Source organism: Coregonus clupeaformis, unplaced genomic scaffold, assembly GCF_020615455.1.
Source record: "Coregonus clupeaformis isolate EN_2021a unplaced genomic scaffold, ASM2061545v1 scaf0131, whole genome shotgun sequence".
NCBI classification, from domain to species: domain Eukaryota; kingdom Metazoa; phylum Chordata; class Actinopteri; order Salmoniformes; family Salmonidae; genus Coregonus; species Coregonus clupeaformis.
In genome coordinates, this window is record NW_025533586.1 from 475,685 (window position 1) to 494,383 (window position 18,699).

General features: G+C 41.0%; 1 protein-coding gene and 1 non-coding gene across 2 annotated transcripts; both read left to right on the plus strand.

Moving 5' to 3' along the window:
* Positions 1-4,098: 4,098 nt before the first annotated feature.
* On the plus strand, positions 4,099-4,174 carry trnaa-agc. The gene has a single exon. It is a non-coding gene; the product is annotated as a tRNA-Ala (tRNA).
* A 5,287-nt stretch (positions 4,175-9,461) lies between these two features.
* LOC121566982 (P2Y purinoceptor 13-like) lies at positions 9,462-10,448 on the plus strand. The gene has a single exon (XM_041876932.2). The coding sequence runs from the start codon at positions 9,462-9,464 to the stop codon at positions 10,446-10,448; it is 987 nt and encodes a 328-aa protein (XP_041732866.2).
* Positions 10,449-18,699: the final 8,251 nt, after the last annotated feature.

Genomic DNA, 18,699 nt, shown 5'->3' on the forward strand with positions numbered 1-18,699 from the left:
TGAGATGTTTCTACAACTTGATTGGAGTTCACCTGTGGTAAATTCAACTGATTGGACATGATTTGGAAAGGCAAACACCTGTCTATATAAGGTTGTGAATGCAGAGCAAAAACCAAGCCATGAGGTCGAAGGAACTGTCAGTAGAGCTCCGAGACAGGATTGTGTCGAGGCACAGATCTGGGGAAGGGTACCAAAACATTTCTGCAGCATTGAAGGTCCACAAGAACCCAATGGCTTCCATCGTTCTTAAATGGAAGACGTTTGGAACCACCACGACTCTTTCTGGAGCTGTCCACCTGGCCAAACTGAGCAATCGGGGGAGAAAGGCCTTGGTCAGGGAGGTGACCAAGAACCCGATGGTCACTCTGACAGAGCTCCAGAGTTCCTCTGTGGAGATTGGAGAACCTTCCAGAAGGACAACCATCTCTGCAGCACTCCACCAATCAGGCCTTTATGGTAGAGTGGCCAGACGGAAGCCACTCCTCAGTAAAAGGCACATGACAGCCCGCTTGGAGTTTGCCAAAAGGCACCTAAAGGATTCCGACCATGATAAACACAATTCTCTGGTCTGATGAAACCAAGTGTGAACTCTTTGGCCTGAATGCTAAGCATCACGTCTGGAGGAAACCTGGCACCATCCCTACGGTGAAGCATGATGGTGGCAGCGTCATGCTGGGAGTGGGGGGTGGGGGGGGGGTTTCAGCGGCAGGGACTGGAAGACTAGTCAGGATTGAAGGAAAGATGAAAGGAGCAAAGTACAGAGCGATCCATGATGAAAACCTGCTCCAGAGCGCTCAGGACCTCAGAATGGGGCGAGGTTCACCTTCCAACAGGACAACGACCCTAAGCACACATCCAAGACAACGCAGGAGTGGCTTCAGGACAAGTCTCTTAATGTCCTTGAGTGGCCCAGCCAGAGCCGGGACTTGAACCCGATCTAACATCTCTGGAGAGACCTGAAAATAGCTGTGCAGTGACGCTCCCCATCAAACCTGACAGAGCTTGAGAGGATCTGCAGTGAAGAATGGGAGAAACTCCCCCGAATACAGGTGTGCCAAGCTTGTAGCGTCATTCCCAAGAAGACTCGAGGCTGTAATCGCTGCCAAAGGTGCTTCAACAAAGTACTGAGTAAAGGGTTTGAATACTTATGTAAATGTGATATTTCAGTTATTCTTTTGTTTTTGTTTTACTTTGCCATTATGGGGTATTGTGTGTAGATTGATGAGGGGGAAAAACAATTCAATCAATTTTCGAATAAGGTTGTAAAGTAACAGAATGTCAAAAAAGTCAAGGGGTCTGAATACTTTCCGAAAGCACTGTATATTAGAAATGAATCCACAGGGTATGATGTACTACTGAAGTCCATACATTTACACCAAGAGAAGAGACCATACAGAATGCATAATCTTGTTTTATGATGTTTGTAGTGACGATGATTATGGTGATGATGGTTTACTGCATATAGTACCAATGCATGGTCGGACAATAGGCCGCAGGGACTGAATATGTGTGCATTAGGCTAACTATTAGCTTTCCGGTGTTTTCCATATTGTGTTACTATGGTGTATTGTTTATGTTTGTTTGTATGTTGAATTCACAAAATGAATTTCCATGTAAATGGACAAGTAAAGTATATTGTATACTATTTAAAAACATACCAATAAAGGAATATAGTGGTCCTATTAGCTTTCAGATATATTTCTGGTTGCCAGGTTAATCTACAATATGTCAAAACGAGACTATTTTGGGTCAAATAATGTTGGGCAAATCATACACTACATCAGAGAGTCACAATAGCATAACCTGGTCTCACTGTTGCTTTAGTGGCACTCTATTTCCCTGGATTTGCATCTGTCTGGACATGTACAGCCTTCTTGGGTAATTCAAGGGAAATTCAAGGTGTGAGTCTCATATACTGTACACTGGCGCTGTGACAGAGTTCCACAGTACTGTCCTGTCTGATCACTGATCGTCTTCAGATAGGTGAGTAAATCTTTTAGTTTTGTCTCTTCTTATCTTTACTCTGAGCTGTTTTATGCATTGCTTCATCAAGGTACATTAAAATGAATTATAATGGGTATAAGTATAGTTAATATATATAAATTGTTATAAATTGTTATTCATTTGTTTACAGATTCTATAGTTTCTAAATATGTAATAAAGAGTTATAAAACATTCATGATTCTTTACACAGATTTGTGGGTTGGCTTCTCTTGTTGGCTTAAGAGATGTCTATCAATGGAGGAAAAAAAGTTGTTTTAAATAACAATTAGTTCCAGAACCAAAAACAGCAACATCCCCATGAGAATATGACAAACATACATAACCTCCCTAACCTGCCGAATACAGGCCACTGTAGGAAGAATTAGCATGTGCAGATGCTATCAGCAGCAGTGAACCATTCATGAAAACAACAATTCTATCATATGGCTCAGTTGGTAGAACATGGCTCTTGCAACGCCAGGAATGTGGGTTTGATTGGAGGACTTCTATGTATTGTGGTCTGATGAATGTTTCACAGAGGATCATACTGCCCTCTCCTGGAAGGTTGATGGAACTGAACTGTGTGTTGATTGAAGCTCTGTCTGGGCGATGTGAAGAATTAATGGGACCTTCCAATGAGCGAGTAGAGTAGGAACTCTGCAAAGGCCAGTGATAATTATAATAATATGCAGACCAGTCTGTAATACCAGTCTGTAATACCAGTCTGTAACACCAGTCTGTAACACCAGTCTGTAACACCAGTCTGTAACACCAGTCTGTAACACCAGTCTATAACACCAGTCTGTAACACCAGTCTGTAACACCAGTCTGTAACACCAGTCTGTAACACCAGTCTATAACACCAGTCTGTAACACCAGTCTGTAACACCAGTCTGTAACACCAGTCTATAACACCAGTCTGTAACACCAGTCTGTAACACCAGTCTATAACACCAGTCTATAACACCAGTCTGTAACACCAGTCTGTAACACCAGTCTGTAACACCAGTCTGTAACACCAGTCTGTAACACCAGTCTATAACACCAGTCTGTAACACCAGTCTGTAACACCAGTCTGTAACACCAGTCTATAACACCAGTCTATAACACCAGTCTGTAACACCAGTCTGTAACACCAGTCTGTAACACCAGTCTATAATACCAGTCTGTAACACCAGTCTGTAACACCAGTCTATAACACCAGTCTGTAACACCAGTCTGTAACACCAGTCTGTAACACCAGTCTGTAACACCAGTCTATAACACCAGTCTGTAACACCAGTCTGTAACACCAGTCTGTAACACCAGTCTATAACACCAGTCTGTAACACCAGTCTGTAACACCAGTCTATAATACCAGTCTGTAACACCAGTCTGTAACACCAGTCTGTAACACCAGTCTGTAACACCAGTCTATAACACCAGTCTGTAACACCAGTCTATAACACCAGGCTGTAACACCAGTCTGTAACACCAGTCTGTAACACCAGTCTATAACACCAGTCTATAACACCAGTCTATAACACCAGTCTGTAACACCAGTCTGTAACACCAGTCTGTAACACCAGTCTGTAACACCAGTGTATAACACCAGTCTGTAACACCAGTCTGTAACACCAGTCTGTAACACCAGTCTGTAACACCAGTCTGTAACACCAGTCTATAACACCAGTCTGTAACACCAGTCTGTAACACCAGTCTGTAACACCAGTCTGTAACACCAGTCTATAACACCAGTCTGTAACACCAGTCTGTAACACCAGTCTATAACACCAGTCTGTAACACCAGTCTATAACACCAGTCTGTAACACCAGTCTGTAACACCAGTCTGTAACACCAGTCTGTAACACCAGTCTATAACACCAGTCTGTAACACCAGTCTGTAACACCAGTCTATAACACCAGTCTGTAACACCAGTCTATAACACCAGTCTATAACACCAGTCTGTAACACCAGTCTGTAACACCAGTCTGTAACACCAGTCTATAACACCAGTCTGTAACACCAGTCTGTAACACCAGTCTATAACACCAGTCTATAACACCAGTCTGTAACACCAGTCTGTAACACCAGTCTGTAACAGTTAATAGAATGTCATAACCCTCTCTAAATTGGCCTCCTGTAGCTCAGTTGGTAGAGCATGGCGCTAGCAATGCCAGGGTTGTGGGTTTGATTCCCACGGGGTGCCAGTATGAAAAATGTATGCACTCACTAACTGTAAGTCACTCTGGATAAGAGTGTCTGCTAAATGACTAAAATGTAAATGTCACCATAACCTCATGCCAAAGGAAATCCCCTCAGGTCTCTCTAATAACAGCTTAGTTCCCTATATTGGCATTCTGCTTTGAACTCATAATTTCTTTAGGCTTTAGGAACTGAAATAAGAGACATGTACTTCCCCTATAATTATGTGTAACCATGGCGGAGTACTTACGCCAATAATGTACAGGATAACTTTTCTATGCTGCATAAAGTAGTGAAATCTAAATATTTTCTAGCATGTGCAGATGCTATCAGCAGCAGTGAACCATTCATGAAAACAACAATTCTATCATATGGCTCAGTTGGTAGAACATGGCTCTTGCAACGCCAGGAATGTGGGTTTGATTCCTGGGCCACCCAAACATAACACATATTTATATGCATGCATGACTGTAAGTCACTTTGGATAAAAGTGTCCGCTAAATGGCATGATATTGTTATATTATAAGAAGTCTGACAAACAAGGGCAGCTTTTTTCAGTTGTGCCAAAAGATGAAGATACTGATAACTGACCCTGTGCGTTAGCTCTTATCTTACCACTTCCTGATATCCAGGAAGTGTATTAGGTGACGTAGCAAAAACAGTCCCGATACATCGCAGTAATGTATCTCACTTGTAAGCATAGATATCGTAGTGACATTCCTCCATGCAAAGATTGTTTTTCACAACTTTACCGGTGAGTTTCTTTACTTTATTTATTTCTAATAACACATCGTATACATTTTATTTTCTTAACCCTCCTGTTATGTTGTGGGTCAATTTGACCCGTTTCCACTTTTGCGTTGTCTAAAATACTAGTTAACCACTCTTTTTCGCCATGAAATTACATGACTTTTCCTCATTTAGGGTCATGAACCTAACTGCAAAATGTGGACACACTGATGTGTTGTGGAATGTCTGTGTACATTTTGTATACAAACATGATGTTGTGGGTCATTTTGACCCGGAGGCTTTCATGTGTATATATATTTGCACAGGTGCAAAACAAAAAAGTGTCTTTGATGTATTTTGTTTTGACTGGTCCTGGTTGCACTTTTAGAATTGTGTTTGGGTTAAAAAGGGCTTTCCCAAGCTTCTCCTCAGTGTGAGAGCAGCAGGTCCCTGACACAGACACTCAAAAATGAGCTCCAAAAGATTTTCAATCAATGAAGTCTTATCACAAATTCTGGACTGTGACAGTGAAAAAGAAGAAGAGGTTTCAGAGACAGAGGATATTTCAGAGATAGAGGACAATGCTGTTGATGATCCAGATTTTGTCTTCATTGAAGAGGATTCAGAGGAGGAGTCTGCCGTACCATCCCCTACATCAGATGAGAGACAGAGCATGCAACAAGCATCATCAAGAGAAGAGAAGACATGGAAGTCTAAAGATGGTCATATTGAATGGTCACCGTCACCACAACGAGGTCAAGGTAGACTCTCAGCTTCCAATGTAATAAAAATGGTTCCAGGACCTACACGATTTGCTGTCACTCGAGTCCATGACATACAATCAGCTTTTGAGCTCTTTTTACCCCAAGCAATAGAGAAGATTGTTCTGGACATGACCAACTTGGAGGGGAGCCGTGTGTTTCAAGAGAACTGGAAGCCACTGGATCGGATTGACTTGCATGCATACATTGGATTGCTCATATTAGCTGGAGTCTACCGGTCAAATGGAGAAGCAACGGCCAGCCTGTGGAATGAAGAGAATGGAAGGCCAATATTTCGGGCAACAATGTCTCTACAAGAATTCCACATAATTTCTCGGGTGATTCGCTTTGATAACCGTGATACCAGACCGGTCGACGTGAAAGAGACAAACTAGCTGCAATCAGAGATGTATGGGATAAATGGGTGGAAATTCTACCGTTACTGTACAATCCCAGTCCTCATGTTACAGTTGATGAACGCTTGTTCCATTCAGAGGACGTTGTCCCTTCAGACAGTATATGCCAAACAAGCCTGCAAAATATGGCATCAAAATATGGGCAGCATGTGATGCCACATCAAGCTATGCATGGAATATGCAAGTTTACACTGGGAAGCCACCCGGCGGAGTGCCTGAGAAAAACCAGGGGATGCGGGTGGTGCTGGACATGAGTGAAGGGCTGCAAGGTCATAACATCACGTGTGACAACTTCTTCACATCCTACCGCCTTGGTGTTGAACTACAGAAGAGAAAGCTGACCATGGTTGGAACAATCAGAAAAAACAAACCTGAACTTCCCAGTGAGCTTCTGAAAATGCAGGGCAGAACTGTGCATTCCTCTAAATTTGCTTTCTCTGAAAATGCAACTGTTGTTTCATACTGCCCAAAGAAGAACAAGAATGTTCTTGTAATGAGCACAATGCACAAAGATGCATCGCTGAGTGCAAGAGAGGACATCAAGCCACAAATAATACTGGACTACAATTCCACCAAAGGAGGAGTTGACAATTTGGATAAAGTCACAGCAACATATAGTTGTCAGCGCATGACTGCCCGCTGGCCTTTGGTGATTTTCTACAACATTGTGGATGTGTCTGCTTACAATGCCTATGTCCTGTGGACTGAAATCAACCAGCAATGGAATGGTGGCAAATTGTACCGACGCCGGCTTTTCCTAGAGGAGCTCGGCAAAGCTCTCATCACTCCCAAGATCCAGAGGAGAGTCCGGCCTCCTCGGTCGACAGCAGCTGCATCTGCCGTCCAGAAAATTCAAGCTGGACCATCAACACATGCCTCCAATCAACCAGAAATGGATCCAGTGGATACAGGCAGTGGCAAGAAACGGAAAAGATGCCAGCTCTGCCCCCTCGACAAGACAGTAAAACAAGCACCACTTGTGTAGAATGCAATAAATACATCTGCAGAAAGCACACACACACATTGTGTTCAACATGTAGAGAGAAAGACTGAAGGGATAATATGGACCAATAGGGGGGAAAAACCTACTTGGGGAAACTGAAAAATCTTGTTTGTGAGAAAGGAAATATGTTTAACAAATAGTTCTTAAATATTGTTTAAAAAAAATAAAAAAGTATTGTATTTCTTCTTTCTGAAATGTCTGATAAGACAAAATAAAGTTGTTTCTGTTTTTACTTAATTCTTTGACTGTCTTGAGTGTGTTTAAACTGTGCGGGTCAATTTGACCCGTAACATAATGGATGTCATTTTTTTCCAGCAAAGCACAAGGGTTAAATAATATTTTCACTGTTTTGAACTGTATGGAACAATGTAAATACGCTGTTCTCTGATTAGAAAGATTGTACGCAAATATCCCAAATCTGACAAAAGGATGCCTTTGACACAGAAATAATAAGCTTTGAATTATTTTGAGAAAAGTTTCTTGTGAACTTTATGAATCACAATCATAAGACTTTTATGCTTTCAATTGTATTTTGCAATAACCATAAACTATTAATTCACACAATGAAAATTAACCATATCGTGGAGTCAAATTTATATTTTTAATTAAAACATAAATTAAAGGGGCAATTTGTGTTTGGTATATAGATTTTTTTGACTTTTTAAAGGGATACTTTGGGATTTTGGCAATGAGTCCATGCAACTTATGTGACTTGTTAAGCAAATATTTACTCATGAACTTATTTAGGCTTGCCATAACAAAGGGGTTGAATACTTATTGACTCAAGACATTTCAGCTTTTCATTTTGAAAAGATTTTTACAGTGGAGATCAAGTTTATAAATTGCACGGCTGGGCAGATGAGACAGTGGATTGGGCCGTGAGATGGAACAGAGTAAATAGGTATTTCAACATCATAGCCTTAGCCAGTGGTAACATATGGAATAGACACCGGCAGGAATGCGGTTTTAACCAATCAGCATCCAGGATTAGACCCACCCGTTGTATGACCTCCAATATTCTATATGGACAACTTGTTATGATATTTTGGGTGCTATATCATTTTGTTTGAAGTGGCTTAGAAAAGTTGTGCATTTTTTAAAAGCATGCTACGATAGCCCCTACCACTCCCATCGTTTCACTAGCAGAGATGCTGTCTGTGGGGTAAGTAAATAAAGATAACAAAGACATATTTTGGTCAACAACTCTCACGATCACTTTTTGAAGTGAATTAAATGACATTTTCTTAATACATTTAGGTATATTTCAAAATGTTGTGTACTGCCCGTTTAAATTTTTTTACTGCAGATTCTTGGTAGTCTTAAACAAATCTACTTTGAAACAAAATATACACCTCACACACATGGTTATGGGCTTTAAAAAAAGAAGACACCTGTACCATGTCAGATATAGAGTTTAAATGTTTTGAATTTTGAGTTTGCATCCCAATATTAGACTTTATATGCATCACAGAAGACTGAAATATGACAAAACTTGTTTTGTTTTATTTTTCATAATCTTTATTAATTATAAAATTATGAAAAATATTTATAAAAAATATTTATAGCATTCCACCCAGAGGGCGCTTTTGGTCATTGACTGCAGGAAAGGACTACATGGCAGTCATTTTTACCACATAAATATGACATTCATATTTTCTTCAAAATTCTGAAAACTAAATGATACTATAATAAAAATGACAGTAAATTAGCTTTTCAATACTAATGTGGATTGTACTTTGAAAAAGAACTGCACATTATATGAAGGAAAAATTCATATTTTCATTTTACAGAATATTCTAATTATCCATACACGTCTATTGAAGTAACATTAACAATGTTTTACTATAATATTTACATTTACATTTTAGTCATTTAGAAGCTCTTATCCAGAGCGACTTACAGGAGCAATTAGGGTTAAGTGTTCGACAGATTTTTCACCTAGTCGGCTCTGAGATATGCCAACTTCTGTCTGTAGCGTCCAAACCGTTTGGGCTACAAACCACCCTGTGGAAAGGGGAGACTCTCTTGAACACGATGTTCTCCGTTTTGCTCTATGACCCCCACAAGTATCACGGGACTCGTCGGAAGGTAACCCATGCAAATGAATGGAAGTATGGAGGTAGTTTTGTGCTAACAAAAATAAGGGGTTAAATATGTGTCCAAAAAAACAAAAATATTTCCTGAACTTCATTATATCTCCTACATATAGGACAGACACTTCAAAACCTTGTGGCAATGCAGATTTCCCCTTTAATCTATAAATTAATTCTTATTTTAATCATTTTTCTTGCTAACCTCATTTGCAGATTCCTCAAAACTAGTAGCCACAATGGCATCACTTCCCCCTCCACTGGACTGTGGCTTTAATGAAGATACCATAAATATGGCTATATCAAGTCTCTACTTCCTGTTGTTCATCCCAGCCCTCATCATCAATGGGGTAGCAGTCTTGGTCTGCATGCAACTTCGCTCAACGTCCACCTTCATGGTGTATCTGAAGAACCTTGTGGTCACTGACCTTCTCATGACCCTGACCATCCCTCTCAAAGCAGCCAATATCCTGCCCAGTGCTCCTCTGACTCTGAAGGCCTTTACCTGTCGATACTCTGATGTTATTTTCTACCTCTGTATGTACATGAGCATCATTCTACTGGGCCTCATCAGTCTGGACCGCTTCTTCAAGATCGTCAGGCCCTGTGGCAGGTTGTTGGGTCAGAACCTGGTCTTCGGCAAAGTGCTGTCTGCTTCCATCTGGGTGGTGCTGTTGGCCACTAATGTCATTCCAACCATGATCCTGACCAATCAGGTTCCCACAAATAAAACTAATGAACACTGTATGAAAATGAAGAGCGATGCAGGACAGGCTTTTCACAGAGGCGTGGTCTTATTCAACAGCGCGATCTTCTGGATGGTGTTTGTTCTTATTTGTTTCTGTTATATATGCATAGCGAGAAAAGTTGTTCAATCATACAGGAAATCAGGAAGCAGCAATGACGAGGGGAGGCATAAAACCAAAGTGAGGGTGTTTTTGGTTCTGGTGGTTTTCCTGGTTTGTTTCGGCCCATACCACGCCGTACGTATCCCTTACACCCGGCTTCAGGTTACCTCAACGACCAGCTGCACTAAGGCCACCTTACGGATCTCTAAAAAGATCACCTTGTGGATGTCAGCCATGAACGTCTGTCTGGACCCTCTCATCTACTTCTTCCTCTGTAAATCATTCAGGACCAACCTGTTCAAGACGTTCCGTCTCCCACCTGGGACCTGTAGCTGGCTAACTGGGAAAGGGTCCGGCCCCAACACAACAGAGGATCAGACCCCAACACAGGAGACTCCCCAGGGAGACTCCTGTGCATGTATAGAAAATTAAAACTCTTCGGAATGATCTACTTTATGCTGTGTGAAGTTCAGTTTCACAGATTATCTTACTGCCCCCTGGTGGAGGGTTAACTATCCTACTAGTTATATTAGAGGGTTAGGGTTATTACACAATGTCTGATGTACTATCCTACTAGGTATATTAGTAATTAATCCACCAGGTGTGATGTACTATCCTACTGGTTATATTATAAATTAATCCACCAGGTGTGATGTACTATCCTACTAGTAATATTAGAAATGAATCCACAGGGTGTGATGTACAATCCTACTAGTTATATTAGAAATTAATCCACAGGGTGTGATGTACTATCCTACTAGTTACAGTGCAGTCGGAAAGTATTCAGACCACTTTACTTTTTGTTTGTTACATTAAAGCCTTATTCTAAAATTGATTAAATATATTTTTTTCAGCATAAATCTACACACAATACCCCATAATGATGACGCAAAAACAGGTTTTTATAACTTTTTGCTAATTTATCAAATAAAACAAAAAACAGAAATACCTTATTTACATAAGTATTCAGACCCTTTGCTATGAGACTCGAAATTGAGCTCAGGTGCATCCTGTTTCCATTGATCATCCTTGAGATGTTTCTACAACTTGATTGGAGTTCACCTGTGGTAAATTAAATTGATTGGACATGATTTGGAAAGGCAAACACCTGTCTATATAAGGTTCCACAGTTGACAGTGAATGTCAGAGCAAAAACCAAGCCATGATGTCGAAGGAATTGTCCATAGAGCTCCGAGACAGGATTGTGTCGAGGCACAGATCTGGGGAAGGGTACCAAAACATTTCTGCAGCATTGAAGGTCCCCAAGATCCCAATGGCTTCCATCGTTCTTAAATGGAAGACGTTTGGAACCACCAACACTCTTTCTGGAGCTGTCCACAAGGCCAAACTGAGCAATCGGGGGAGAAGGGCCTTGGTCAGGGAGGTGACCAAGAACCCGATGGTCACTCTGACAGAGCTCCAGAGTTCCTCTGTGGAGATGTGTTATGTGAATTATTTAACAAACTATTTGAGTGTCTCTGTGCGTCTCCCAAAAGGTTGTAAGTCTTTTGGATTTAAGAAACGGACAGAGTCCCGGTCTGCATAGTCAGAGATTTATTCATTGAGAATCTTTTATACTCACACGTCATACAAAAATCCCTCCCCACTTTAGGCGGGCTGTAGTTTTCCACTTTAAAACTGCTCTCCTGACCATCAGTTCACACACACACACACACACACACACACACACACACACACACACACATACACACACACATACATACACACACACACATACATACACACACACACACATACACACACACACACACACACATGCATTCCTTAGTTATCGCCGTCCTCACAATATCCTGCATACTCCTTAAAAAGCCTAACAGTCTCTCTCCTCCCTAAACTGGGAGGCCACTTTATCTTGGTTTCTCAGTTGTCTGTAGGACAGCTCTCCTTGTCCTTTGTTGTCTGGTCTAACTCTTACTCACATTGCTAAATAGTAGCTCAATGTCATAGTCTTTACTGGTCCTACACTCACACATTCTAACACATTTCACACAGTTTCAGGGTGTAATAATTAGTCATTAATAATTATTCTATCAAGATGAGAGAACCTTCCAGAAGGACGACCATCTCTGCAGCACTCCACCAAACAGGCCTTTAAGGTAGAGTGGCCAGACGTAAGCCACTCCTCAGTAAAAGGCACATGACAGCCCACTTGGAGTTTGCCAAAAGGCACCTAAAGGACTCCGACCATGAGAAACACAAATCTCTGGTCTGATGAAACCAAGTTTGAACTCTTTGGCCTGAATGCCAAGCGTGACGGCTGGAGGAAACCTGGCACTCTCCCTACGGTGAAGCATGATGGTGGCAGCGTCATGCTGGGGGGGGGGGGATTTTTTTCAGCATCAGAGACTGGGAGACTGGTCAGGATCGAAGGAAAGATGAACAGAGCAAAGTACAGATCGATCATTGATGAAAACCTGCTCCAGAGCGCTCACGACCTCAGAATGGGGCGAGGTTCACCTTCCAACAGGACAACGACCCTAAGCACACATCCAAGACAACGCAGGAGTGGCTTCAGGACAAATCTCTGAATGTCCTTGAGTTGCCCAGCCAGAGCCCGGACTTGAACCCGATCGAACATCTCTGGAGAGACCTGAAAATAGCTGTGCAGCGATGCTCCCCATCCAACCTGACAGAGCTTGAGAGGATCTGCAGTGAAGAATGGGAGAAACTCCCCAAATACAGGTTTTTTATTTATTTTTATTTCACCTTTATTTAACCAGGTAAACCAGTTGAGAACAAGTTCTCATTTACAACTGCGACCTGGCCAAGATAAAGCAAAGCAGTGCGATAAAAAACAACAACACAGAGTTACATATGGGGTAAAACAAAACAAAGTCAAAAATACAACAGAAATACATATAATATACAGTGTGCAAATTTAGCAAGTTATGGAGGTAAGGCAATAAAATAGGCTATAGTGCAAAATAATTACAATTTAGTATTAACACTGGAATGATGTGCAAGAGATGATGTGCAAATAGAGATACTGGGGTACAAATGAGCAAAATAAATAACAATATAGGGATGAGGTAGTTGGGCGGGCTAATTTCAGATGGGCTGTGTACAGGTGCAGTGATCGGTAAGGTGCTCTGACAACTGATGCTTAAAGTTAGTGAGGGAGATAAGTGTCTCCAGCTTCAGAGATTTTTGCAATTTGTTCCAGTCATTGGCAGCAGAGAACTGGAAGGAATTGCGGCCAAAGGAGGTGTTGGCTTTGGGGATGACCAGTGAGATATACCCGCTGGAGCGCAGACTACGGGTGGGTGTTGCTATGGTGACCAATGAGCTAAGATAAGGCGGGGATTTGCCTAGCAGTGATTTATAGATGGCCTGGAGCCAGTGGGTTTGGCGACGAATATGTAGTGAGGACCAGCCAACAAGAGCGTACAGGTCACAGTGGTGGGTATTATATGGGGCTTTGGAGACAAAACGGATGGCACTGTGATAGACAACATCCAATTTGCTGAGTAGAGTGTTGGAGGCTATTTTGTAAACGACATCGTGTGCCAAGCTTGTAGCGTCATTCCCAAGAAGACTCGAGGCTGTAATCGCTGCTAAAGGTGCTTCAAGAAAGTACTGAGTAAAGGGTTTGAATACTTATGTAAATGTGATATTTCAGTTATTCTTTTGTTTTTGTTTTACTTTGCCATTATGGGATATTGTGTGTAGATTGATGAGGGGGAAAAAACAATTCAATCCATTTTCAAATAAGGTTGTAAAGTAACAGAATGTCAAAAAAGTCAAGGGGTCTGAATACTTTCCGAAAGCACTGTATATTAGAAATGAATCCACAGGGTATGATGTACTACTGAAGTCCATACATTTACACCAAGAGAAGAGACCATACAGAATGCATAATCTTGTTTTATGATGTTTGTAGTGACGATGATTATGGTGATGATGGTTTACTGCATATAGTACCAATGCATGGTCGGACAATAGGCCACAGGGACTGAATATGTGTGCATTAGGCTAAGTATTAGCTTTCCGGTGTTTTCCATTTTGTGTTACTATGGTGTATTGTTTATGTTTGTTTGTATGTTGAATTCACAAAATGAATTTCCATGTAAATGGACAAGTAAAGTATATTGTCTACTATTTAAAAACATACCAATAAAGGAATATAGTGGTCCTATTAGCTTTCAGATATATTTCTGGTTGCCAGGTTAATCTACAATATGTCAACACGAGACTATATTGGGTCAAATAATGTTGGGCAAATCATACACTACATCAGAGAGTCACAATAGCATAACCTGGTCTCACTGTTGCTTTAGTGGCACCCTATTTCCCTGGATTTGCATCTGTCTGAACATGTACATCCTTCTTGGGTAATTCAAGGGAAATTCAAGGTGTGAGTCTCATATACTGTACACTGGCGCTGTGACAGAGTTCCACAGTACTGTCCTGTCTGATCACTGATCGTCTTCAGATAGGTGAGTAAATCTTTTAGTTTTGTCTCTTCTTATCTTTACTCTGAGCTGTTTTATGCATTGCTTCATCAAGGTACACTTAAAATGAATTATAATGGGTTTATAAGTATAGTTAATATATATAAATTGTTATAAATTGTTATTCATTTGTTTACAGATTCTATAGTTTCTAAATATGTAATAAAGAGTTATAAAACATTCATGATTCTTTACACAGATTTGTGGGTTGGCTTCTCTTGTTGTCTTAAGAGATTTCTATCAATGGAGGAAAAAAAGTTGTTTTAAATAACAATTAGTTCCAGGACCAAAAACAGCAACATCCCCATGAGAATATGACAAACATACATAACCTCCCTAACCTGCCGAATCCAGGCCACTGTAGGAAGAATTAGCATGTGCAGATGCTATCAGCAGCAGTGAACCATTCATGAAAACAACAATTCTATCATATGGCTCAGTTGGTAGAACATGGCTCTTGCAACGCCAGGAATGTGGGTTTGATTGGAGGACTTCTATGTATTGTGGTCTGATGAATGTTTCACAGAGGATCATACTGCCCTCTCCTGGAAGGCTGACGGAACTGGACTGTGTGTTGATTGAAGCTCTGTCTGGGCGATGTGAAGAATTAATGGGACCTTCCAATGAGCGAGTAGAGTAGGAACTCTGCAAAGGCCAGTGATAATTATAATAATATGCAGACCAGTCTGTAACACCAGTCTGTAACACCAGTCTGTAACACCAGTCTGTAACACCAGTCTGTAACACCAGTCTATAACACCAGTCTGTAACACCAGTCTGTAACACCAGTCTATAACACCAGTCTGTAACACCAGTCTGTAACACCAGTCTGTAACACCAGTCTGTAACACCAGTCTATAACACCAGTCTGTAACACCAGTCTGTAACACCAGTCTGTAACACCAGTCTATAACACCAGTCTGTAACACCAGTCTGTAACACCAGTCTGTAACACCAGTCTGTAACACCAGTCTATAACACCAGTCTGTAACACCAGTCTGTAACACCAGTCTGTAACACCAGTCTATAACACCAGTCTGTAACACCAGTCTGTAACACCAGTCTGTAACACCAGTCTATAACACCATTCTATAACACCAGTCTGTAACACCAGTCTGTAACACCAGTCTATAACACTAGTCTGTAACACCAGTCTGTAACACCAGTCTGTAACACCAGTCTGTAACACCAGTCTGTAACACCAGTCTATAACACCAGTCTGTAACACCAGTCTGTAACACCAGTCTGTAACACCAGTCTGTAACACCAGTCTGTAACACCAGTCTGTAACACCAGTCTGTAACACCAGTCTGTAACACCAGTCTGTAACAGTTAATAGAATGTCATAACCCTCTCTAAATCGGCCTCCTGTAGCTCAGTTGGTAGAGCATGGCGTTAGCAATGCCAGGGTTGTGGGTTCGATTCCCACGGGTATGAAATATGTATGCACTCACTAACTGTAAGTCACTCTGGATAAGAGTGTCTGCTAAATGACTAAAATGTAAATGTCACCATAACCTCATGCCAAAGGAAATCACCTCAGGTCTCTCTCATAACAGCTTAGTTCCCTATATTGGCATTCAGCTTTGAACTCATAATTTCTTTAGGCTTTAGGAACTGAAATAAGAGACATGTACAGTGGGGAAAAAAAGCATTTAGTCAGCCACCAATTGTGCAAGTTCTCCCACTTAAAAAGATGAGAGAGGCCTGTAATTTTCATCATAGGTACATGTCAACTATGACAGACAAATTGAGAGAAAAAATATCAAGAAAATCACATTGTAGGATTTTTTATGAATTTATTTGCAAATTATGGTGGAAAATAAGTATTTGGTCACCTACAAACAAGCAAGATTTCTGGCTCTCACAGACCTGTAACTTCTTCTTTAAGAGGCTCCTCTGTCCTCCACTCGTTACCTGTATTAATGGCACCTGTTTGAACTTGTTATCAGTATAAAAGACACCTGTCCACAACCTCAAACAGTCTCACTCCAAACTCCACTATGGCCAAGACCAAAGAGCTGTCAAAGGACACCAGAAACAAAATTGTAGACCTGCACCAGGCTGGGAAGACTGAATCTGCAATAGGTAAGCAGCTTGGTTTGAAGAAATCAACTGTGGGAGCAATTATTAGGAAATGGAAGACATACAAGACCACTGATAATCTCCCTCGATCTGGGGCTCCACGCAAGATCTCACCCCGTGGGGTCAAAACGATCACAAGAACGGTGAGCAAAAATCCCAGAACCACACGGGGGGACCTAGTGAATGACCTGCAGAGAGCTGGGACCAAAGTAACAAAGCCTACCATCAGTAACACACTACGCCGCCAGGGACTCAAATCCTGCAGTGCCAGACGTGTCCCCCTGCTTAAGCCAGTACATGTCCAGGCCCGTCTGAAGTTTGCTAGAGTGCATTTGGATGATCCAGAAGAGGATTGGGAGAATGTCATATGGTCAGATGAAACCAAAATAGAACTTTTTGGTAAAAACTCAACTCGTCGTGTTTGGAGGACAAGAACACCATACCTACTGTGAAGCATGGGGGTGGAAACATCATGCTTTGGGGCTGTTTTTCTGCAAAGGGACCAGGACGACTGATCCGTGTAAAGGAAAGAATGAATGGGGCCATGTATCGTGAGATTTTGAGTGAAAACCTCCTTCCATCAGCAAGGGCATTGAAGGTGAAACGTGGCTGGGTCTTTCAGCATGACAATGATCCCAATCACACCGCCCGGGCAACGAAGGAGTGGCTTCGTAAGAAGCATTTCAAGGTCCTGGAGTGGCCTAGCCAGTCTCCAGATCTCAACCCCATAGAAAATCTTTGGAGGGAGTTGAAAGTCCGTGTTTCCCAGCGACAGCCCCAAAACATCACTGCTCTAGAGGAGATCTGCATGGAGGAATGGGCCAAAATACCAGCAACAGTCTGTGAAAACCTTGTGAAGACTTACAGAAAACGTTTGACCTGTGTCATTGCCAAGAAAGGGTATATAACAAAGTATTGAGAAACTTTTGTTATTGACCAAATACTTATTTTCCACCATAATTTGCAAATAAATTCATAAAAAATCCTACAATGTGATTTTCTTGATTTTTTTTCTCATTTTGTCTGTCATAGTTGACGTGTACCTATGATGAAAATTACAGGCCTCTCATCTTTTTAAGTAGGAGAACTTGCACAATTGGTGGCTGACTAAATACTTTTTTTCCCCACTGTACTTCCCCTATAATAATGTGTAACCATGGCGGAGTACTTCCGCCAATAATGTACAGGATAACTTTTCTATGCGGCATAAAGTAGTGAAATCTAAATATTTTCTAGCATGTGCAGATGCTATCAGCAGCAGTGAACCATTAATGAAAACAACAATTCTATCATATGGCTCAGTTGGTAGAACATGGCTCTTGCAACGCCAGGAATGTGGGTTTGATTCCTGGGCCACCCAAACATAACATATATTTATATGCATGCATGACTGTAAGTCACTTTGGATAAAAGTGTCCGCTAAATGGCATGATATTGTTATATTATAAGAAGTCTGACAAACAAGGGCAGCTTTTTTCAGTTGTGCCAAAAGATGAAGATACTGATAACTGACCCTGTGCGTTAGCTCTTATCTTACCACTTCCTGATATCCAGGAAGTGTATTAGGTAGCAAAAACAGTCGCGATACATCGCAGTAACGTATCTCACTTGTAAGCATAGATATCGTAGTGACATTCCTCCATGCAAAGATTGTTTTTCACAACTTCACTGGTGAGTTTCTTTACTTTATTTATTTATAATAACACATCCTAGACATTTTATTTTCTTAAATAATATTTTCACTGTTTTGAACTGTATGGAACAATGTAAATACGCTATTCTCTGATTACAAAGATTGTACGCAAATATCCCAAATCTGACAAAAGGATGCCTTTGACACAGAAATAATAAGCTTTGAATTATTTTGAGAAAAGTTTCTTGTGAACTTTATGAATCACAATCATAAGACTTTTATGCTTTCAATTGTATTTTGCAATAGCCATAAACTATTAATTCACACAATGAAAATGAACCATATCGTGGAGTCAAATCTATATTTTTAATTAAAAAAAACATTAAAGGGGCAATTTGTGTTTGGTATATCAATTTTTTTGACTTTTTAAAGGGGTACTTTGGGATTTTGGCAATGAGTCCATGCAACTTATGTGACTTGTTAAGCAAATATT

Coding starts and splice junctions, on each gene's coding strand:
- LOC121566982 (XM_041876932.2), top strand. CDS start 9,462: ATGGCTATATCAAGTCTCTACTTCCTGTTGTTCATCCCAGCCCTCATC.